Source organism: Triplophysa rosa, linkage group LG16 (genome assembly GCF_024868665.1).
Source record: "Triplophysa rosa linkage group LG16, Trosa_1v2, whole genome shotgun sequence".
NCBI classification, from domain to species: Eukaryota; Metazoa; Chordata; class Actinopteri; order Cypriniformes; family Nemacheilidae; genus Triplophysa; species Triplophysa rosa.
The window spans coordinates 16,385,469-16,409,082 of NC_079905.1; the positions used below are offsets into that span (position 1 = coordinate 16,385,469).

Genomic DNA, 23,614 nt, shown 5'->3' on the forward strand with positions numbered 1-23,614 from the left:
CATCCATCATAACAAACAGTAACACAGACTCGGTGGTTAGTTCCTGCTCTAAAATTGCCTAGAGGATCCTTTACATGCCCATTAGCGTGCACAAAACACGTGCTTGAACCGCAGGGATCTTATCAAACTAACAACATCTTTCCACAGTAGCCCGCCGCTGGGGACGATTCTCGGTAATGCTCTGATGTGAATGATGATCATTCTTAGATTCGGTGCTAGAGATGACAAGAATAGACTTCCTATGTCATGAAGATGCTGAACAAAAACCGTATTATTTACCTGAGTCTAGCAAAGACTTCAACGCTTCGATGTATTTGTGACAAACACAAATTTAAACGTTATGTATCGTCTCTCGCTTGCTTATGCAACGTTTTCTATAGATGTAATGCGCAGGGTAACGTTACATTCTGCTTATTTTTCCATCTTCAATGTTTGACATTCAATTTTGGGAACAGATGTGTATGGTAAAATATTCACTATAAACATCCCACTTATAATAAAACAGACTTTTAAAAGCTAAAAGGAATTTTTAACAAGTATTTGAGGCAAGGCGTTTATAATTTGATCATTTAACGCCCCCTGCTGTAAAAATGGCAAACAGCATGAATTGAACAGAAAGTATGGAGGACAGGTAGAATACTACAAATATACGTCAAACACAAGCGTTTATAATGATTAGCACAATAGGCATTTATCATGATTCATATAATTATTAGCAATAGGTTGCGATAATGTTATATTTTAATTAATATCAAATAGAAAGCCAAACATGGGTTTGAATTCAGACTGTGCACACATATTTAAAGTCTAAATTATATGGTCTCAATCACTGTGTTACTGACATTTAGTAAGGTATGCTAATAAGAAACATTTCTGACAGGTAAAACTGAAACCTCGGAGCATCTTCATAAATGAGATTGCAGCTTTATTAGAAATGCTTTGACTCCTACATGCTCAGTAAACCAATGACATCATCCCTCTTTCTTCAACTGAAATATAAAGCAGTGGTATAACAACAATGGTAAAGGCCCAAACTCATTCACCCCTGTCGTTGCTTGTGTCTGGGGTGGGACTTGCAAAAAACAAAAAGCCTTCCACGGCGGCGTACGAAAAAGCAGTCTTTACAGCGTCTTTTAAGGGCAGTTTTTGTCTTCATGCCAGCAGACGGCTGAACACACATCAGCTGCTGACACTGTCCAAGCAAGGGTGAGAGAAACGGAGCGTGCAGCTTGCATGTTGGGTTGATGGCGGCCCCAAATCGGGTTGTTGCAGATGTTATGGTATAGATGCATCTCTGTGCACCCACTGCAGGTAAGGAGCCAAGGGCAGTGTACCGAGCAACCTGGGACAAGTGCCGAGTCAGAGAACCAACAAGACGGGAGAGAAACTGTGGTGCCATGGTGTCAACACCTAGTAAGAAAAATTAGAATAGAATAAGATATTTTGTAACTGTAAAAATAAGTAATTGGCAGCATATTTTAGATTACCTCATGGGAAATAAGTTAAGAAATTCCATATTTTTTATTAGACATCTCATCACTAGTCAAAATATTAAATCGTATTGAAATTACTTGTACAGTCAACTCGATTACCTTTTTAATATAAACATATCATTTGAGGGAAGCAGTTTATCTAACGTTGCTATCTAGGCTTGAGACTGTAACGACCATCTATCTAGACTAGATTCTTGTTCATTTTCACTCATTTGTTTTGTTTTCTTATTAACTAATTGCATGATAATGTTTTTAGCATTATAAACTATGACCCTGTTTTTAAAACAACCAAACATAGACCCTTACCCTACATTACAATGTGTTTATTAACCTTCTATACTTTTCTACAGACCATATTTCAAGCTAAATACTGGAACAGAATAAAAGCTCTTTTCACACGTGCAGACTTTAAAAAATAGTCAACGTACACTTCATTATTACCAGAGTTGTCATAATAAGCGCATTAGCATCACGGCTAATGTCTAACTACACCAGCTAAACACGTCACCAAAATTTGTGGCTTTGATAAAACAATCGCCAAACATACGCTACAAAACACATGCATCTCATACCTGTCTAGGTGCACCCCTATAAACACGTTAGGAGCAATTTATTTCGAAATACAACAGCATTAAGTGAACATGCTTTAGCTGCACGGACACTGTACGAGTTCCGGTGACGCATTGACTTTGAGGAAAGTCATGAACACCGCATGCGCAGTCGCAGTGCACTCGCTGAACTCCTGAATTAAACTTGTGTATGCGAATGTCTGTTATATTAGCCTATATTGGCCTATATAAAACAATGAGAAAATATGCGAAATAAAGCAGAATTATATATTCTTAAGGTAAACGTATTCAGAAGCACATATCAAATACATAAATCAGCACTTCTTAGACAGCAGGGGCCAGCAGAGAGCTGCGTATTTTGATACTGACGCAAAGGTTGCTGGGTAATTGTCACAGGAAACATGGCGGCCACCCTACCAAGAGTCCTGTCCTTCGGTAAAAATACGAGGGCTTTGCTTAACGTTCTTAGGGTATCTGCTGCTCCATCTCAACGATATAGCGTTGCAGTGTCAAATGATGGGGAGAAAATTACGCACACAGGGCAGGTAATATTTAATCGCACTTTTATAACTCTTAGGATTGTGCACTTCTGTTAATCTCTATTAGCAAATATTGTGTCGACAGATAACGTTAAATTACTTCTGTAGAATGCAGTATAAACGATTTGAATGCAGTACTACTGTACGGTAGTTTACGCATTTATTGTTAAATCAATGACCAGACAACAGTAAAATGGAAGCTGTATGATACTGCTGCCAGTCAATGTTGTTATTATGGCACAGGAGTTTGAGGATTTCAGATTTTGTTTAATGAATAACTGTGACTTGCTTTTGTTGCAGGTCTATGACCCAAAGGACGTGAGAAAGGCTAGATTCGTAGGTAGACAAAAAGAGGTAACGTAATAGATCTATATATACTGCTTAAGAACATGCATCTCTCTAAAGATGCTATAAAGACGTTAACATGTTTGCAATACAGTACAGTAGAAAAAAATCGTCCTATTTTGGTCACTAATTGAGTCTTTCAAATGCCAATGCGCAGGTGAATGAAAACTTTGCCATCAACCTGGTTGCTGAAGAGCCAGTGACGCATATAGAGTCAAGAGTGGTGTCCTGTGATGGGGGTGGAGGGGCTCTCGGTCATCCCAAGGTTTACATCAACCTGGTAAATAAATCTTTCATATAATAAAAGACGCTCTAATTATATATATATAAAAGTTATGCTTCCATGTTGCATGAAAGGTGCGGTGTCATGCAGTAAAAATAATTCAATCTTTTTTTTACAGGACAAGGAGACCAAAATTGGCACATGTGGATACTGTGGGTTGCAGTTCAAGCAGACGCATCATCACTGAGGGACTGTCTTGTGTTTGTGTCCTATACATTACTTCCCTTCCGTTATATCTAATACTTTTCTCTGTACAATAAAATACGGTGTAAATACAAAACAGCAGAATTTTACTTGCGTTTCAGTTTTATTTTAATCATTATTATTTAGATCTGTGTTACTGATTACAATTCAAGATACCATTAAAGGGGTGATAAAAACGCCTCCATCATCATAATACAATGTCTTGTGTTCAGCTTTTAGGGCTTATCCCAGTATTCACAGACAGATGGCGTACTTGATCTTTTCAAAAATCATCTGAGCATTTAGAATGTACATAAAACGAATTTAAGCATTTCCTAAAACTTTATATAATTGACAGAAGTAAAGATTCAAATAACAGTTTTATTTTAGTGCCGAGAAATAAAAGAGTAGCACTGTTTGTTAACATTAGATAATGCATTAGCTTACATGAAATAATGTCATTTTTTATTATTAAATAATTGTTAGAATTTCAGCATTTACTAAAACATTTTTAAAATCTACAGTTTAAACTGTTAACAAGTGAATGCACAGTGAACTAATATGAACAACTGTGTTGCCATTAACTAATATGAATAAAGCAAAAACTACTGTATATTGCTATATAAAAACTATAACTATATTACTATATTGTTAATTCATTTTAGTTAATGCATTTACTAATGTTAACAAACATAGTCTTATTGTAAAGTTTTATCAGTAACATTTTCCTCTAAGAATGAAAAGCTGCATAGCTGTTTACATGTGGTGGTATAGTTCAGCGAGTTCTTGTTGGGCGTTATACCTAGAATGAATGCAACGCATACGTGACCTGACAGGTGTAAAATTGAATACTGTTTTCTTGCTGAGATATAAGAGGACTGGTCAGCATCAGGCTTACACATATTTTTTTTCTCTGACAGATGTTGCAGGAAATTTTATATCATGGTCCTTTTCTAAAGTGTTTTTGAAGCAGTTCTACGTGGCAAGACAGGAAGAGCAGAGCAATGTTTAAAGTACAGCCGAACTGCGTCGCTGTCTCGTCCTGCTAAGTTTGGAGGATGTCAGGTGGGATTTAGTCTGATAAGAAACACTAGTGCAGAACAATGCATGTTTGAAAAAAGATCATATATATATATTATGAAGAGTATTCTCTGCTGGCCTGGCCATGCCAAATTGGCCTTGTGGCAGTGTGGAAGAAGCCCGGTCTCTAGTGGTGCATACACTGGAACCAAGTTTTCTGGCTGGAGGCCCTCAGGTTGAGAGAAAGGCAGCCATGCTGCTATAATTGGGGCTGGTGACAGAAGGCAAGAGACAGCGTGATGCCAATTAACCCTCATCTGCGCTATGTCCTGTCCGGTGTGTCTGATAGGTAAGGCTTCATTGTTAAGGGCTGGTGCTTTTTTCTTTTTCAGGTATCTAAATTGCCGGTGGTTGGCTAGTTTAAACATTGCTCGGAGCAAAACTTTGGGGTGAAACTGAGCATATGAATTGTCCTGCATATAAAAGTATGGTCTCTATTATTCATGAAGCTAAAAGGAAGCCATAAAAGATACAGGAGGATGATGCAGGTTTGCACAAAATGTCTTTGATGAAATTTTTAATGTTAATTTAAGTAGAGAATTTTTATGTCATTTACCATCAGAACAGCTTTTCACCACACACTGGATCCGTTTTTTATAATTACTGTTCCAAACTGTCACAAGAAATTTACTCGGTCTGTGATATGACTGCTAACTTTACCTAATTGCCTGCATTATTTCCCCTCTTCGCCATGTACTAGAGTCATGACCTTTACTTATAAGACCATGTCATGTTTCTCAAAGCTGGTAAAGAATCCACTAGGATAACCGCAAGTCTTATGTGTGTAATTATGTGTGCAGTGTCTCTACCTGTGCTGAGATTTTAAAGGCAAGTTTGCTATATGTTTATTCTCTTATTTTGAAGACTTGTGGCACCATGTTGCAAAATGTATTTAACGTGGCTTTCTGTGTTTAACACAGAAGCTCAACACATCCTAAAAATTGTATCCAAATCTTGAATAACTAACTGAACCTGAGGACATTTTTACTTGAATATTGCGGGCATGTGTTGTTTAACTAAAACTAATACCTAGGCCTATGTGGAAAAATTGTGTTTCTGATTTAGAATAGAATAATACACAATAGTTTAAATCACACATGCATTATTTTTTAATAACATTAATGCAGTAACTCCTTTATTAGGCATTGATTAATTATTGTCTCTATTGAGACTAAGAAAAAGTCTTTTTTTCAATAAAGTGTAATTATACTGTAAGGGTCTCTGGAATAAAGTCTTATTATTCTGAAGAGGACTGTCTGTCGTCTGGTGATGTTATCCTGGTTTGGGTTAAAGTGCTCATTAAACTGCACTGGCTTTGCAAAGGGCAGTGGTTCACACGGAATTTACTAAACAAGATAGTATTCTTTCTTTTCGCTATTTTCAGTATTTGCAGAATGTGTCTTTACTGGATGTCATTATTTATTACGTGAAATAAGTTATTTATAACGCCGAACAAGAAAGGAATTCTCCGATGAATTCGCCTTGAATAATTCAACTCAAAATAGTTAATCCTACCAGGCTGAGGCAGATTTTTCTCTGTTCTAATTAACATTTTATAATTATCTCAGGCTTCAAATTGAAAATAATAAAATGAATAAATCCTACAACAAAGAAAAAGTTTCAAGCGCATGTGCAACGATCACTTCCAAATAAGAACTGAAACGCAAGACATGCCTAAAACAATCGCGGATGGTTTATTTTATGATCAAAATGACACGCAAATGCATTTGTTTTGTAATTTTACGTTGTTAAACGGGTTGTTTCACAAAATGTCTAACCACCCTGTGTCGATTTATTTAAAATCTTCCTACCTAATACTTTTAAACTACTCTCACAGTGAAGGAGTGAGTCTTTGTTTGTGTGTTTCATTCTAGACTTCTTCATTATACATTACGTTACTTCGTACACCAGGGTCAGGATAAATTGTCTAACAAGGTTGGGTAAACTCTTGGGTCTATCTATAGATGGTTTTAAATTGTGAGACTATACCTTCAGAAGCAGTGTTCTTGTCTCAGCTCGTGCGGCAACTCCTTGTTGTCATTATCAGTCACTTAATGAAAATAAACGCTTCATGATTTCAGAAGTAGGCTACTGCAGTTTAGCAGGGTGTCCCTTTTGAGTATTTATATATATGTCACGACTAAGTGCTTTTCACTTCAATACCGATCTAAGAAAAACGTGTGGTGGGGTATACATTTTTGTGTACTGAAAAGACTGGAGCTGGACAGACAACGCCAGTGACCATCGTGCACTTGGCAGCAGTTCAGAACCATGGACAGCGAACAATAGTCAATTCTCTTAATACGACTTTTATTTAGGAGAAGTGAGAAGAGAAACTTGGTCCTCATCTTGGGAAAATCGGTGTATTGTGCTATTGTACCGTGACCACTTTCTGATATTTTACCCGAAATTTCAAAAAAGTGAAAAAGTGCCAAACGCTCTAAATCTACGTTGCTGCGTTTAAGTTATAAATGTGAGTTCAACAAACTTTCATACGGGGTTATATGACAACAGTTTACAATCCGATACTAATAATTGTTATATTAGCACTTTTCAAACCTAATTTTTTTAGTGTCACAAACTTGTATGAAACAAAAGTTTTGGCCCACTTATACATTTCGCTGAGAGGAAATAGGTCCTGAGTGTTCCTGGTAATTATTCTCTGGTGAGATGGCTTCGGTCCATAACTCCATGGAGTTGCTGAGAGTTTGATGTCGAAATATAGGGTCGTGAAAGACACCGTCAACCCAGTTTCTCAAAGTGGCAACTGGAGATTCTTGTTTCCTATTTGTTATGTCTGAATCACAGTTTGTAGAACTTTTGTGCATGCACGATGAGTAACCGGCTTGGTTTAACGACGTGGCAGTCTGCGCAAGCGACCAGATTTTTGGCTTGGTCTCAATGGTCTTTTGGCCTTGAAGGTAGAACTTGGTTTGGTTGTCCTCAGTTGGTTCGAGGCGGTCTTCACTGAATTCATGGACAGCTCTCGGGAACTCGGTGGATTCGTGAAATGACTCTTCAAATGTGTTATCTTGATATTTATTTGCCTCCGCAAACGATTTCGAGTCACACTCAGAGCTGTCTGATTCCACAAGATCGAAGTCCTCCAGATCGCTGTGAAGTTTATCTGTATCATCCTTTCCACTGTTTCCTACAGTTATAAAACAAATATTTAAACATGTTATAAAACAGTACTGAATACAATATGCCAAGAACAAACAGCGGCAACAATATTTTGACGAATACGTATGTGAACGTTTTTGCGCCGTGGTAACGAAAATAGCATGCAAAAAGCTTTTAACAAACCATTGAACTCCTGCTCTGTCTTTATTCCCTGTGACCCGTCCATATCGTCTGGATCGTCATCGCACTCTTTCTCCTCTGATGTCTTGTTGCGCGGTGACCACGTCATCTTATTTTCCTTCTTGAGTCTCCGGCGCGCGTTGGCGAACCAGGTGGACACCTGCGTAAGGGTCATCTTAGTGATGATCGCCAACATGATCTTCTCCCCCTTAGTTGGATACGGGTTCTTTTTATGCTCCTGCAGCCATGCTTTTAGTGTGCTGGTGGTTTCTCTCGTAGCGTTTTTCCTTCGCGTGCCTATGTCCACTGATCCATATCTAAATATGAGTAGAATTGATTTAAAACGGGATTTTCTAACACACAAGTTAATCTAAAAGCAACACGCAAAAAGTGACAATTCTTACCCGTATCTGTCATATTGGTAATGTCCGATTGGGTGTTCATATGAGTAGTACGAAGAGCTTTGACCTGTCGCTGTTCCAACTTTCCCACTGAGTTTTCCCTAATACGTAAAGCAATAAAGAAGAGCTCGGTGTTTAAAAAAGACACATCCAACAATCATTTTAGTGCGGTAACGCGTGTCAACATCGAAATGCATACCATAGAATAAAATGAAGTTGAATCTGGACCATAGGTGCTGCACGCATCATAACCATGTTTTCTTGAGCAGGTGTTGCCATAGACAGCGGTGGGTATCAGGTCATGCCGGCCAGAGGCCACAAGCCTACTTTCATATACCGGACAATAAAGCGAGTTTTGAGCTGAAGTCGCCACTCCAGCATCCAACAGAGAGTCACTGCTAGATTCATAGCAAGCGCCCAGTGCGTTGGAAGACATCAGAAGCTGTGGAAGAAAGTACAAACATGACATAACGTGTGCATGAAAGAACGCATTCCTTTATTTTTAACTTTCGAGCAATCTAATTGATTCGTACGCGCCGATACTTAAACTAAATAAAGTATGAATATGCACCCTATAAACATTGCCGTTCAATTTGTTGCGCAAATGTCTAACAAACACTTAATGACGAAATGTTTTGAACACACTTTACATTATGTAACTCTGGTAGAGCATTGCGTTGGTAGAGCATTGCGTTGGCAGCGCAAAGGTCATGGGTTCGAGTCCCAGGAAACACACAAACTTTATAGGCTACTGCACTTATTGTAAGCACATGGGCATAATTGTCAGATGTTCTGTACTTCTAAAGTTGCTTTGGATAAAAGCATGCAGCTACATGAAATGCAAACACGCAAAATGTAAATGACTTCACAGCAAGTAATGCCACAAGCTGATTATTAGCGGGTAAAAAGTTACCTGGGGTGCTGCAGAGTATGAATAGCCAAACTGTGTAAATGACATGATGAGTGTCCACAGAGCAGAAGGTTGCTGTCCCGATGAGAGTCATCAGTTCAAAAGAAAAAAAATATTCTATTAACCGTTGGTTAGTAGATGGTTGGTTTCGCCTTTTAAAATGTTGTCACACATTCACCTCAGCATGGTGCTGCACAGAACAAAAAAAAAGCATAACAAACGTTGGCACAAGTGATCGTTGTTTTAAACGCCGACGAGTCTGACGTCAGAGGAGCAAAGTTAAAGGTCCAGAAACAAATTCGAATAGTCGCAAAAAGTTGTTGCGCTCCCAGCAAAGCGCATCACAGTCGCTGTATAACTCGACGATGCGCTTGTGCACTTGCTTTGAGAGTCGTGCTTGTGAAGAGCCCGCGGGGTCTCGCTTGCATTAATGAGGACGTGTTCAGTTTCCCCCGCTGGAGCACCTGCCCGCCAGCAGCGAATCACACATCTGACTCCTGCTCGATCGCAGATGATTGATGACCACCGCCAAACCATTACCATAATTGCCTTTCTATGTACTTTTCAAACACTTTCAGACGACTATATAGGTAACTGGCTAAAAACATACCTGAAGTATAAAGCGATACATAAAATAGTCGCAAACGCATAAAGGGGCATTAGTTAAAGATCGATATCTATCAAAAGGCCATTTTGTCAAATGATTAATACTACAACATAGGTCATTTATGTTAGTTCATTATGCATTAACTAAAGTCAAAGGACAGCGCTTGATTTTAAATATGTGTAAAATCTTGAAATTTACATGTGGCTACTAAGATTAATAAATGTTTAAAAATATATTGCTCATATATAGATCGTCAACTAATTTGAACCAAAATGACTTTATTGTACAGATTCATAATATCTACAGGCAATCTGAAAACAACTTTGGAACATTGTGCTCACATTTCTACTGTTAAAAAGTTTGAGTTTTGCTTCATTTTAAAGGACTCTGCCCAAAAATGAAAATTCTGTCATCCTTTACTCACCCTCAGATGGTTTGACCTGTATAAATGTCTTTGTTCTGATGAACACAGTGAAAGTTATTTGGATAAATGTTAGCAATTTTCAGTTCTGGAACATCATCCACAACCATATAGTTGGAACGTATTTATTACTTTTTTTCTGTTGAACACAAAATGAGATATTTTGAAGAATTTAGGAAAACAAACTGTTCTGTGGCACCTTTGACTACCATTGAATTTTTCCTACTATGGTAGTCAATGATGTTCCGGAACTGAAAATTACTAACATTCTTCCAAATATCTTTCTCCGTGCTTATCAGAACAAAGTCATTTATACAGGTATGACATTACATGAGTGTGAGTAAATGATTACAGAATTTTCTCTCATTTTTGGGTGAACTATCCCTTTAAAGTTAAGCTCAAAAACACACAATAAAGTTCTTTACTGTTTGCAAATCTGAAACAAAATAAATTATCGTAGTAGTAATACATTTTGTAAGAATGCTGCAATCATCAACACACAAATTCTGATAAAACATTCCTTATTGAAGCCAAATTTAAAAGTAAGACCATGAGATGAAAGTTGGTGCCAAATATATTTCTGGACATAAATCAATCCTTTAGCACTAAATGTGTCTTTCAGCCATGCACCTCTGAACATTTCCTTCATTGTGGCTATAAGAAGTATGGCCTGTCAGAGTTCATTTATGCAGAAGGGCACTTCAGTGCATTTACTTAACACTTTATTCCTGAGGTCTAGAGACTCCATCAGACTCTTCATTAGAGATTGAAACACTGAAAGACATCCTCATGAAAGAGCTGTAACCTCATCACTCTGTTTGGACTCTTGTTTGTCTGGGTTCCAGCATGTAAAACAATTGATTAAGATGTCACCAGGTTCAGCATTTGTGCACGGATGAGAGGATTTTATCTCTATTTTATCTCTGTATTTCATCTTACTACTTTTGTTGGAAAAGTAAATAAAGATAAAACTAGAATTAGGCTAACTGGATGACAAGCCATGAAACATGCATAGCCGTGGAAAAATGAAGAGACCATTCCAAATTTTTATTTCAAATCAGCATTTCTAGATGTTTTGTGGTCATTCCAGTGCAGTGTCTGTTGAATTTCAACAAAATCAAACCTCAGGAGTGACATAAAGTCATCCAACAGCAATGTGAAAGACTGACAGCACGACAAGACACGTGAAAACTGTGATAGAAATCGAGGGTATCACATAAAAATATGTTGAACTTTTCCTAAATACATGTAGAAATATTACTATTGTATTGCTTAAAGTATGAACTTGTTGTTAGTAATTGAGGTCTGAAAAAATACAGAGCATCTTTTCTGTTCGTTTGTAAATGTAATTGTATTTTGACCTGTTTCTCCAGTTTCCATTTTCTGCAAATAAATAGGGAAAAGAAACCATATTTTTATTTGTAATTTGGGAGAAATATTGTTAGTAGTTCACAGTTGTTACATGTACATGGATCTCTTCTGAAGCCACAAACCAAGATACAGCAGGAGGAAGCTGCAAGAAAAATAGAGCACTTTTATGTTCACATGAAATGATGCATCACGAAATGAATTAATGATGGGTGTGGATTGTGGAGAAAACTTGAAAGGTAAACCTGGGAGAATCTTAATTGAAAAAAACCTAAAACATTTGAATATTTAAAAATGATACAGTAAAATTATATTACCATATTTTACCAGGCTAAAAACAAAAGCAGCAAACAAATAAAAAGTAGTAAAAAATGGATAATTCCTTTGATAATAATATAAAGTGTCACAGCTGGGCTAATATTAGACATTTCAACAATGATGATGGAAATAAACATGTTTCCACTAGTTGTAATATTGGTAGTGAAATTAAAATATTGCGTAACATAAGAGGTATGTTATTGTAAAAATGCCAATGTAGCTAAAATATTTATTTCAGATTACTAACATTTCCAACTAAATCTTTATAATCCACAATAAAGTGTTAAAACACAAGCAAGACTTGATAAAACATATTTGGATCACTTTGACATCACCATGTGATGAGATGAGACACTTTTGAGACTACAAAACACTATACAGCCTTTTGAAAGGAGCTCTTGGAAAGACAGCTGTGTGATAGAGTTACATCATAATCTACTGAAATGTTTGTCTCAATCACCGAGACAGTGGAAGATAAATGTGTTTAAATGGGTGTGTTCTCAGAGATGAGGACACCATCATTCATTGTTACAGGCGAATACAAATTGCCAGCGTTTTGACTGACAGGTTTTTTTGTTGGACTTGAGAAGCACCTCACAAGCAAAAGCTTTATTTCCATATCAAACTCCAAACACAGACAACAGCCCTTGTTCAATATATGAACACTCTTTTCAAGAAACAAATTATATGTCATTCATTTGAGGGAACATGCTGTCTTTGGTCTCTAGGGACAGTGCATAGTGAGGCTCTGGTGTCTAAAATTGACTTACCTTCTATAAAAGAAAGATATAAATCTCCACAAATTTGACCTTCAACCTCCGGCCACCTCCTAACACTCTCCATCTTTCAATTTTTAAAACACTTAAGAGTTTCCAAAGCCTTTCCTTTTCTTCTCTCCATCTATGGCTTGCCAGCTCTTACTTCCCGGTCTGGATGATCCAGGTGGGACCTCCAGCATGCTCTCAAGCAGACTGTTGGCTCATTCAGGCAGAAAATAGAGGGTTGGGGGAAGGACAAGAAATGGAAGGGGAGCTGAGTCTATACTCTCACACACTTTAGCCCTGGAAAGCTGCACCTTGGGGGCAGTGTCAAGTGATCTCTGACACTTCATTCCCTCTGTACACACAAACTCTCTCTCTCTCTGACAACCAGCGAAGAACTCAGAACTACAGCTACTTGAGAAAGAGTTCTGCCTACAAAGAGAGTTTCTTAGTGAAGTTCCATATGGTTGATGTTGAGTGGAAAACTTGTATATCCATTTTCCATGATTTTTTTAATTATTTTTTTTATAAATTATTACTATTAGTCACCCTTCAGGTTTTACAAATATTTATTCAATAAAGTATATTAAAAAGAGCCTGTCAACTTTCACAACACAGTGTTTAATTATTAAAAAACTACAGTGTTTCTTCCTGAAAAGCAGCGGTTTTGTAAATTCAAGGTTTCTCCCTGACAGCGACAATGTACAAAACGTCAGTTTTAATTAAAGAAGATTATGGTTAAAGGTGCAGTGTTGAAGATGAATCTGTTGACAGAACTGCAATATACATAACTGTCTTCAGAGGTGTATAAAGACCTTACATAAAGAAGCATTATGTTTTTATTACCGTAGAATGAGCTATTAATGCAATATCGCTCGAGAAACCCTCCAGTTTTTTAAAGGAAAATGGGGAACTAGTTTCTTCCACTGTGAATTTGAGCTCAGCACAACAGTTCAACAAACTTATGTTACTAATTCCAAACCGTCATGTCTTTTTAATTTGTGCCATGCTGCTTCAGTGAAGTTATTAGTGAGAAAAAATGAGACAGGACATGCGTGTGAATGAAAAAGAGAGACTGTAAAAGGACACAGAGAATGTGTTTTTCCATTGCACTGCGGCACTTTTCATTGTTTTTTAATGTAACATGCGCTTGTTTATAGTAGCAGTTCTCTCTCTCACTCTCTCGTTTATATGGCGGGTTGCAACCAACTTGTTCAGGTGCACACCGCCACCTACTGTAACAGCTGTGAGTTGCTCTAAGAGACACTGCCAAATGAGCGTGTTTTACTTTGTTTCATAATTTAATAGTTAGTTAAGTGGCGTAGTGATACAAACAATGAAGTGGTTCTCGTGGTGATACTGGTGTGATACTGGTGGAATATCGCATGGCTTTCAGCAAATCAGATTCGAGAACTATCCAGGGAGGCTCCAGTCCTCCGTAACACTTCAGAGGACAGATGAGGATGGATTGATGAAATTCTATTTAAAGAGGAAAATGGTAACATTACATCACACTATTAATAGCTATTAAATAATGTTCTTTGTCAAAAACATGTATGTTTGTATAAATGAGGTGAGGAAACAACATACGAATGCAAAAACCAAAGGACCATCCATAAAAATCCAGGAAAACAAAGGACCATCAATGACACAGAGAACCTATTGTAATTGCAAGAATTTTTATTATTATTCTTCTGCCTTAAACTGATCGTGATTCATGGCCAACAAGGGGTCTAAGCTGACTTCCAAGGGGACCTCTGTCACGTGTAGCGGGTATACAGAAGCGTACGACAACAGAGTATAATCCAAAAAGGTATTTTAATAAATCCACAGAAGAACACAGGAGTACAAACGAGCAACAACCACACGACATCATAAACAACAGTCGACAGGGAACTGAGGAAAACATGGGGTTTAAATACATGGGGAACATAATCAGACTGAACAGAAACAGGTGCGGGAATAATTAACTAATGAGGAGATCAGGCAAAAGGGAACACAGAAGACAAAACCAAAACAGAACAGAATATAACTGTGACAGCTTGCCCCCCTCCCAGAAAGGCGTGTCCTCGCGGCAAAAAAGTCCAACAGAGGAGGGAGGGCGGGGGCTCATGAGGTGGACGAGCGGCAGGCAAGGGGCAGGCAATAGGGAGAGGTAGCAGTCCGTGGGGCCAGGGTGGTGAGGACAGTGGGAGGAGCCCGGAGCAGGAGGAGCTTGGTGGAGGTCTAGAGACCAGCCCGGACGGCAGCCCACGGTGGAGTCGATGGAGGGAGGAGCCATGGTGGAGGAAGGGCTGACAACACCAGGTGCCGACTGACGGAGACGGAGCTGTTGGAGGAGGAGCCCAGGGTGGAGACGAGCAGACGGAGAGCCAGGGTGACGCCAAGGATCCGGAAGGCCAACGGACCCGGAAGACCGGAGCCAGAGCGGCCAAGGATGTAGGTGGAGCCGGAGGGAAGGAGGAGCCTGACAGAGCTATAGGGGCGGAGTGACGAGGCGTAGCCGGAGGATTTTATTTCCGAAGCAGCGGATGGTCAACAACTGACCAAGACGGAGCCAGAGCGACGAGGGAGCCTGGTGGAGCTGGTGGGATGACGGGCCACGGTGGAGATGAGGGAGGCAGGAGCCAAGGTGTAGCCAATGGGACAGAGGGTCGAGGTGGAGTCGGGGTGTCAGAGGCTGGAGGCGGAGACATGAGATACTCAACCCCCGAGGTAGCTGGCAGCTGGAGATCCCAAAGCTCATCCGACCCAACGGCATTGGTGTGCTGAGGGTGAGCTGAGGTGTCATCAGATGCCAGTGGACCCAGGGCTGATGGACTGGCTGGCAGAGACAGAGGAGGTGGGAGTGGGAGGCTGGGCGGGACTTTCTTTGAGGCTGGAGATGACTAGTCAAATGGCGATGTCAAATACGACTCGATTAAAATGCATATTCATGTCTTGCAAATCCAATGACGCCGCTGGTAATGATTCTCTCTGCCCAATCATTGATCTGTGTGTAAACACGTCACATCTTGGTATCGGTAAAGTACGCTTGGAACCTCAACCGAGGTGGTACTAAAAAAGCCATGATATGCCAGAGGCCAGTTGCAGCTCACTCCCACGGCGACGAACGGTGTTGCCGGCTCAAGCCTCATTCAGACAGCCAGAGACTTTGTCGCTGTGTGTCGCTTGTCTCTTGCTATGAAATTGTTTGAAGGCGTTCCTAGCTTTGTTTGTCGTAGTAACAGTTTGAACAAAACCTCCAGTAACTGACGAGAAAGAATGACGTGAACTCCACTGCTTCACTCCTGTTGGTAGTCGCTCGCGAAAGTCGCTCAATTCTCAACTTTTGTCGCTTGACTCCCATCACTGGATACACCCACTTCCTGTCGGCAACGGTCACTGTCGCTCATGTCGCCGCAAGTGGCCAGCTCTCCATTGAAATGAATGAGATCGTGTCGCTCTACCGCTGCTAGTTTCTGGCAGTTTGAAAGGGGCGTAACGCACCTGGTCAGACACGTCTTGAGGGTCAGGCTCGAGTGATTCACTCGCTGGCGCTTGTGTCGTGGTGTGCTTAGGCTCTCCGTCTGTGGTGGGCTCAGGCAGATGCTTCATGCAGCGGGGTGTTGGCTGGCTGGTCGCTGGTTCGGTAGTGGGTCTGGAGATGTCATCCGCAGGGCAGACGTAAAGAAACAGTACATTTTTCTGTAAGGCGTGCCTTACACCGCTCACTCAGGCTGACAAAATAAAAAACAGAGGTCGGAGAAACGGGTAAGGCATGCCAAATGTAAAAAGTCTCTGGTATCGGTGCCGATCCTAGACGTCTTTGGGCCCTAAGCAAACCATTGTGGGCGCCCTTGTCATAGTTAAATTTAGATAAACATAACTGTGAACTATAAGAAATAAAAAATAATAAATCAATTAACACAAATGTGTGTCTCACAGGACCACAGCATTACACGTATAATATATTATACATTAAATGTTGCTACTGGTGTGGGGATATTTTCTTGGCACACGTTGGGCACCTTAGTACCAACTGAGCATCGTTTAAATGCCACAGCCTACCTGAGCATTGTTTCTGACCATGTCCATCCCTTTATGACCACCATGTACCCATCCTCTAATGGCTACTTCCAGCAGGATAATGCATCATGTCACAAAGCTCAAATTATCTCAAACTGGTTTCTTAAACATGAGCTCAAAAATGGACTCACTTTACTCCAATTGCCTTCACAGTCACCAGATCACAATGTAGGTGGCTTTGCTGAAGGAGCGATAAATATGTCCAGGATAGAGGGGAGAGGGACACAGATGATCTTTCCAGCTGTGTTCACTGGTCTTGCAGTCTGCTGCACTGCAGTGTGCATAATATGTGCATATGTGTGTAAGCATATAAGCAGTCTGTATTAGGTATTACGGACTAACCCTGACATTTTTCTGTGTGTGGATGACTTACATTGTTGAACAGCAAAAATGCCGTAAAGGCCTTAAAATGCTTGAACCCCAGTAACTGCTGCTTGCAGCTATATTAAATCATTATTGTTAGTCAAATATCTTTAGCAAATATCTAACCAATAAAAAGTATTAAAAAGTGCTTGTCAACATTGACAACACAGTGTTTAATCTTTTGAAATGTACAGTGTTTTTTCCATTTCCTAAAAAACAGTGAATTTGTACATCCAAGGTTTCAGAAGGACAGCAACAACATAGGAGTTGAGTGGATCAGGCCGGGCTTTAAGTACATTTCCATGGCATTCATAAATCTGCACAGTGAATCTGAAACTTGTCTTTTGGATTCACACATAAAAAAGTTCTAGGCTTATAGCAGTGAGACCTCACTTACCTAAAGGTCACACGTGGATTGCAAATTACTGGCAAAATGACCAGAAATCATGTAGTGCTACTACTATAGAATGTGCTTAAAATGGCAATGTGGAAAATGCTTTTAGTCTGTTCTAAAGGGGGTCAAGAGACAATGATGTCTTTTGTCATAATACTCCATAACTGAAACTTTACTGTATGATATGTAGCTGACCTTGCTATAAAGTTTCAAGATTTTTTGCATGTGGTTTCAATTCAAGTACTACAAAGATGTTACATGGTATTCTTTAGTAGCTAAGAAGTAGCTAAGAAGTAGATATGTATTGTATTATCAATATTAATTTTATAAATATCATTATTAATATTTATTTGTTTATTTATTTCATAAGGACAATGCATGTTCTTGAAGTATAAAAATTAAATATAAAAAATCAAAATGTATACAAGCCAGATTATAGCAACATTGCTAATTTATATCCACAGTCCCTATGCAGGTACACACAAAAACAATTAACATACACCACATAAACGACAATACCCCAAAGATTTCTAGCTAAAATGTTTACAATTATATGCTAAAATACTAAGCCACTTTTTAAGGTAACATTTAAAAGTGTGATAAATTAATGACTGTAGTAAACTGTTCTAATATTTGCTCCCTATTACAGACAAAACTCTTTCACCAAGTGAACCGAGTGAAAACAGCAGCTTGTGATACCAAAAATCATCTTAAGGTAAGATCTCAAAAAGCGAAGATCTTGTTTCTGCAAAGTGGAATAGTTTCTAGTCAAAGGGCGACTACACTGAAGATGCTACAATAATATTTGTTTGTTTTGTTGAGTTTACTCAACAGTTTAAGTTTTAAGTTAATCTAAAATGTCAAAAAAAATGCGCAAACAATTGTGCATCCAATATTTCAGTGTTTAGAGCATGGCACTAGCAACGCCAAGGTCATGGGTACGATTCCCAGGGATTGTACATACTCAGAAACAAATGTATAGAATAGTACAATGTACGTAGCTTTGGATAAAAGCATCTGCCAAATGCATAAATGTAATTGACCCTAAAGTTTTAAACAGCATTGTGTGCATTATAGGGGCGGTTTTCCAGACAGGAATTATTTTAAACCAGGCCGTGGCCTTAGTTTAATTAGGATATTTGAGTTGTTTTTAAAAAATACAATAACAATACAAATACGATATTACTGTGTGCAACTTGACACAAAACAACTGCTGATATATTTTAAGATATGTCAGTGCAAGTTGTTTTCGATCAAGATACCTCTAACATTTAAATTAGTCTGGGATAGGCTTAAGCCCTGTCCGGAAAACCGCCCCATAATGTGATACCATCGCTATACCATCTCACCATCATAGTTCGTTTTTAAGGAAGGTACCCGAAATGTCAAGTAGGCTATTTGTTTACAGATGCATTATTTTTACCGTCTTTTGCTTTCTTTTACAAATCATAAAGACATCTACGAAACAGCATTGTTTTATTTGCATACTATAGAGTATGTATCTCCATGTGTCACAGGACAGTGTGATCCAATCATTTAATAGAACTTCTGATCTGGCAATGCACTAATGCACTCAACAGAGGTCTGTTAAATGCATAAATCTATACATACTTTTGTCAATGCCTGAATCTATTATGTCACTGTTGCTTATGTGTTAACTGTCTTGGCAATGCCCACCACATGCTGAAGATTAGTATGGCAGAGTCAATCCTGATGCTGGAACAGTAAGAGCAGTAAATGTTTGAGGGACGTTTCAGAGGACTGGCTGTGGTGTATAAGCGTCTGCTTGGCTTGTTTTCCAGGCCAGTACCACAGAGAGAGCGAGAGCTCTTTAAAGTATGCATTTCCCCATCCCACTGAGAGCAGCGTATTCTTACCCATCACTTCCACTTCATTACTCCCTCGCCAGCCATGTATTATTCACCTGCATTCAATCCATCCTCCGCTGGGACCAATGTTAGCCGAAAAACGTTTTAGCCTCTTTTAACTAAAGTCTCTCTCGCATTCGCACACCCAACCCAGTTCGCTTCACTCTTTCACTTTATCTACATTTTATATGCATAGGACTGTAAATGTAGACACTAAAAATGCTAGATTCTTTTCTGGATTCTTTATTTTGGTTGGGTCAAATATAAACATTTAATTTAAACCATCTGTTAGGTTTGTCTATATATGACACAAGCATTGATTGAATTTTTTATTATTATTTGCAATTAGAATTGACCAACTAACAGATATTTTTACAAATTTGTTAAAAAAAATCGAAATCATAATACACATTCCTGGCTCTTCTACCCAAGACAACTTCTGGTAGCCTGTTATTAAGTACATATATGAACATGCTCACACATTTCTGTTTTGTTGAATGGATGTGAAAAGAGGAAATGTCACAAGCTGATGTCAAGTGCCACCATCTGGCCAGGCTGGGTAAGGCACGTGGCAAAATTGGAGTTGATAACTTTCAATGGAGGTAGGTTCGCTACTGGAAATTTTTTTGCGAATACAACAGATATTTATTTATTTATTATTTCAGGAGTTACAGTTAGACTCTGCATAACATATTATCAGATTTATATTAAAGCCCTGTACGTTCTCATGTTGTTTGTTTTGAGAGTGGTTTCCACTATATGCGGACTGCGCCAGTCATGCAGAGAAAATACACAAACTTTCCCTGAAGAGATGCTATAGTTAACACGTGATTATTTCACAATGAATAATCTGTCCGCTTTTAACACACACGCACGTACGTTACGTCACAGTGACACGCACCAAAGATGAATTTGCAATGCGTTGTAGGTGAACTTTTAGTGATGTGCATCTTACTCCCCATATTCGTTGTCGGAAGACAAATGCGTTTAAAAGTTAAATTAAAGGTTACAAATGGGAAAAATACAGCCTAGCTTAACATTATTTCAGGGACAATGACAATTTAATATAGATTTTATGTGTAATCTTATTTATTGCAATAAATCTTAACAATTATGGCTGGCACCCATCAAGATCAAACAAAAAGGAGCTACATATTGCAATAAGATATTGTAACACGATAGAATGTTTAAATAAATTGTCTCTTAATTTTTTTATTACAGTTCTCTGTTGTCATATAATATGTAATACAGTTTTGTGTTTTCACATTGCAGAAATCTGATCGCTACAGGTCACTATGGAGTCTAATTGTGACATACAACAGGCATTTTGATATTTTTGTTGGCATTTTGTTAACGCCTTAATCACATAAGGACCTAACTTCACATTTTTTATTTTTATGTTACCTACAATATATATTTTTAATTAATTATAATCGGTTAATTATGCATATCAATTCTGTTATTACATTCTGTTAAATTACTCAGTGTGTGAATCCAAAAGTCCGAGATCAGCAATAGAAGCTCAAACAGCCAAATATGTTTTTCAGTTAACTTACAACAAACTATTATTGTGTGAGTTATTTCCAAAGTGCAACAATAAGACTTTATTAGGATCTTTTTAAGACTTGTGATATGCAAGACATGCAAGTGCCATACATATAGACATGCAAGTGCCATACATATAGACCCCCCAGACACAGACCACCAAGTCTGGACAGTCTATGACACACATCGCTTTAAATGATTCAATCTCCATTTGGTCATCTCTCTCTTCACTGATGGGGTATCCCATGACACTAATGATTCTCAAATGATTTGGACAACTAGCAGACAGCTTGTCAGCACACCACTTGATCCCAGCATCCCTTTCAGACTGCCCGGTTATACATCTGTTAGCCCGCGATAAGAAAAAGGGCAGCAACCTCGCATCGCCGGACGCGTTTGGTTGATAACTGATGCGTTCTGCAGAGCGTTTCTTTTATTACAGCGTTACTGAGTCATTGATAGGTGGATAAATTAACGGGCGTTTGTCTAATTGACCTCCCTCAGAGACTGACAGCAACCAATACCGCTTGACTTCTTTCCCAGGAGGGTTCCTCTTCAATTCCAAGGGAGGGATCCACAGAGAATAGTGATATCTAGTGTTTCTTATCCATTTCAACTCTAGAGTGCATGAAGGAAATGAGGGAAAAGAGAAACGGGACACCCGCCAACTGTTTATGTGACCAGTGTCTGGGCCGGGGAAAGCTGTCCGGGGTTAATACGGCTCATTTGACTCAATTACATAAAGCAGTGACTGGGGATGAGGTTGAAAGGAAGATCAAGTGACACTTTTTCACTCTGATTCAAAACCAGTGAGCTGTCTACATAAGCAACATTTTAAGTCATTGTTGCTATAATAAAATTAGCATTGAGAATCTCACCAAATTAAAGGCACAGTTCACCCAAAAATGAAAAATATTTCATAATTTACTCACGCTCTTGTCATTCCAAACCTGTGTGACTTTCTTCTGCAGAACACAAAAGAAGATATTTTGAAGAATGCTGATAACAGCATTGGCCCCCATTGATTTTCCATTGTTTGGACACAAATCCACTGAAACATTTCTCGAAATATCTTTCACAGAAGAAAGAGAAACATATATTTGGGTGAACTATCCCTTTAATTTGGTAAGATTCTCAATGCTAATTTTATATACCTCCATAATTCAACACCAATTTCCTTACCAGCAAATTCTACATGCAATGCTGCCTTAAAAATTGGTCAACAAAAGCAAAAAAAGCACATTCCCAGATAATACGTCTGTAAGATGTCTGCTAATGATTTGGAGATCTGGAAAACATCTGCTGTTGATAAACAACAAAGGCAGTTTTACATACATTCCAAATCATAAACATCTGACAGACATCTTCTAGATGTCTATATGACATCTGAGAGACGTACTGGAGATTAGCACACAATCAAAAATCGTACAAATGTAAATGCTCAAATGTATGTGTGCTTCTAGGGTTTATTTGACTATATTTCAAAATATTTGCTATGCAGTTTTATTATTATTCGAGTACCACAGAGTTAGCTTAGCAATATGCTAATACAAAACATTATTGAAGTCCATTGTCTGTTGTAGCTATATGATTGTTAGTAGGCTATGCTACCAGATGGTAGACAGTAAACAGCAAGGCCACAACACAATAGGTATTAGAACAGAGCCTATTTTCTCTTTTTTTCGCGTTGTCGCTTTGGTTGTACTTTAATCATTCAATTTGACCAATCACATCATACATTAATCAACATCTATGAATAGCACTCGTTGAAAGTCCTTTCAACTATAAAGGTGATGAATATAGACAACACACAAGCTGACATACCATGACAATAATTGTAGCCTCAGCTTTGTGACGGCTTCCGTGCAGATGGACATATTGACGGGCGTCAGATAATTCACCCTCTCTTTGTAATGGGCAGAATAATGGCTAGTTTAAACACCGTAGCCAAACAGATGAGCGCCGATTACATTAAAGCACAATCCCATTAGTCTCTCTTTAATAAATGACCTATTCCTGTACAGCGAGGGGGGCTGACTCGGGCAAGCCCATCTTCTGCTGATAGGGGCAGAGCTTAATGAAATGGTCTTTTGTGCGCTTGGTTGAACTCATTTGATTTTTTCCCCCTGCAGACTTCCTGTATCCTGTGATAAGTCCTCAAGCCACTGAAGCCTATAATGACTCCATTACCGAGACCCCCGGCAGACTGTGCCTGTGTGTATGTGTGTGAGAGAGAGACTGAGAGGGTGAAATACAATGTGTGTGTGTGTGCATCACATTATCAAATGTAATCATTTTGCAGTCAAGCTGGTAATTAGGTGTAATATTGGCCAACATGATAACATACACAAACACACCTCCCATACAAATTCGAATTCACGCTGATACGTATATTTAAATATACACGTTCACGCATGCAGTCAAAAACATACGCAGATACATAAATAATAGCCTGGTAATAATGGTATTTATGGTAGAATCCACCATCTACTGTACTGGAAGACAGAGAGGGTCAATTGGTTGCTAATTTTGTTTTTGCCTCCTGAAGCATGAAATATGCATATGCAAACATTTCTAAACACACACACGCGTGCATGCAAATGTGCATGATAATGAATTCATCTAGGTCCTCTCTGCCATTGATTTGTCACCAACCTTGTGTTTCACGCAATTGCAATTACCACACAGGAAATTCTGCAGCCGCAGGGAAAATCCATAATGCATGTCAGACACATCCAACTGGAGAAACACTTTGTGTCCATCAGACATTTATTTTGCACCTGAATGACTTAAAA

General features: G+C 38.8%; 2 protein-coding genes across 3 annotated transcripts; one reads left to right on the forward strand and one right to left on the reverse strand.

Moving 5' to 3' along the window:
- Positions 1-2,446: 2,446 nt before the first annotated feature.
- On the forward strand, positions 2,447-5,739 carry ndufs6 (NADH:ubiquinone oxidoreductase subunit S6). Of its 2 annotated transcripts, XR_008964541.1 has the most exons (5): positions 2,447-2,607; positions 2,902-2,955; positions 3,104-3,226; positions 3,348-4,477; positions 4,825-5,739. XR_008964541.1 is itself a non-coding variant. In XM_057354983.1 (4 exons), exons 1-4 carry the CDS (start codon positions 2,464-2,466, stop codon positions 3,414-3,416), a joined length of 390 nt encoding a protein of 129 aa, XP_057210966.1. In that variant the 5' UTR covers positions 2,447-2,463; the 3' UTR covers positions 3,417-5,739. The 2 variants fall into 2 exon arrangements, 1 of the variants encoding a protein (XP_057210966.1); XM_057354983.1 differs by having other exon boundaries at positions 3,348-5,739.
- Positions 5,740-7,101: 1,362 nt separating this feature from the next.
- Positions 7,102-9,161, reverse strand: irx4b (iroquois homeobox 4b). The gene is made up of 5 exons (XM_057354784.1): positions 9,110-9,161; positions 8,396-8,638; positions 8,200-8,297; positions 7,799-8,112; positions 7,102-7,643 (listed from the first exon to the last, which is right to left on the reverse strand). Exons 1-5 carry the CDS (start codon positions 9,152-9,154, stop codon positions 7,102-7,104), a joined length of 1,242 nt encoding a protein of 413 aa, XP_057210767.1. The 5' UTR covers positions 9,155-9,161.
- Between the last annotated feature and the right edge of the window lie 14,453 nt (positions 9,162-23,614).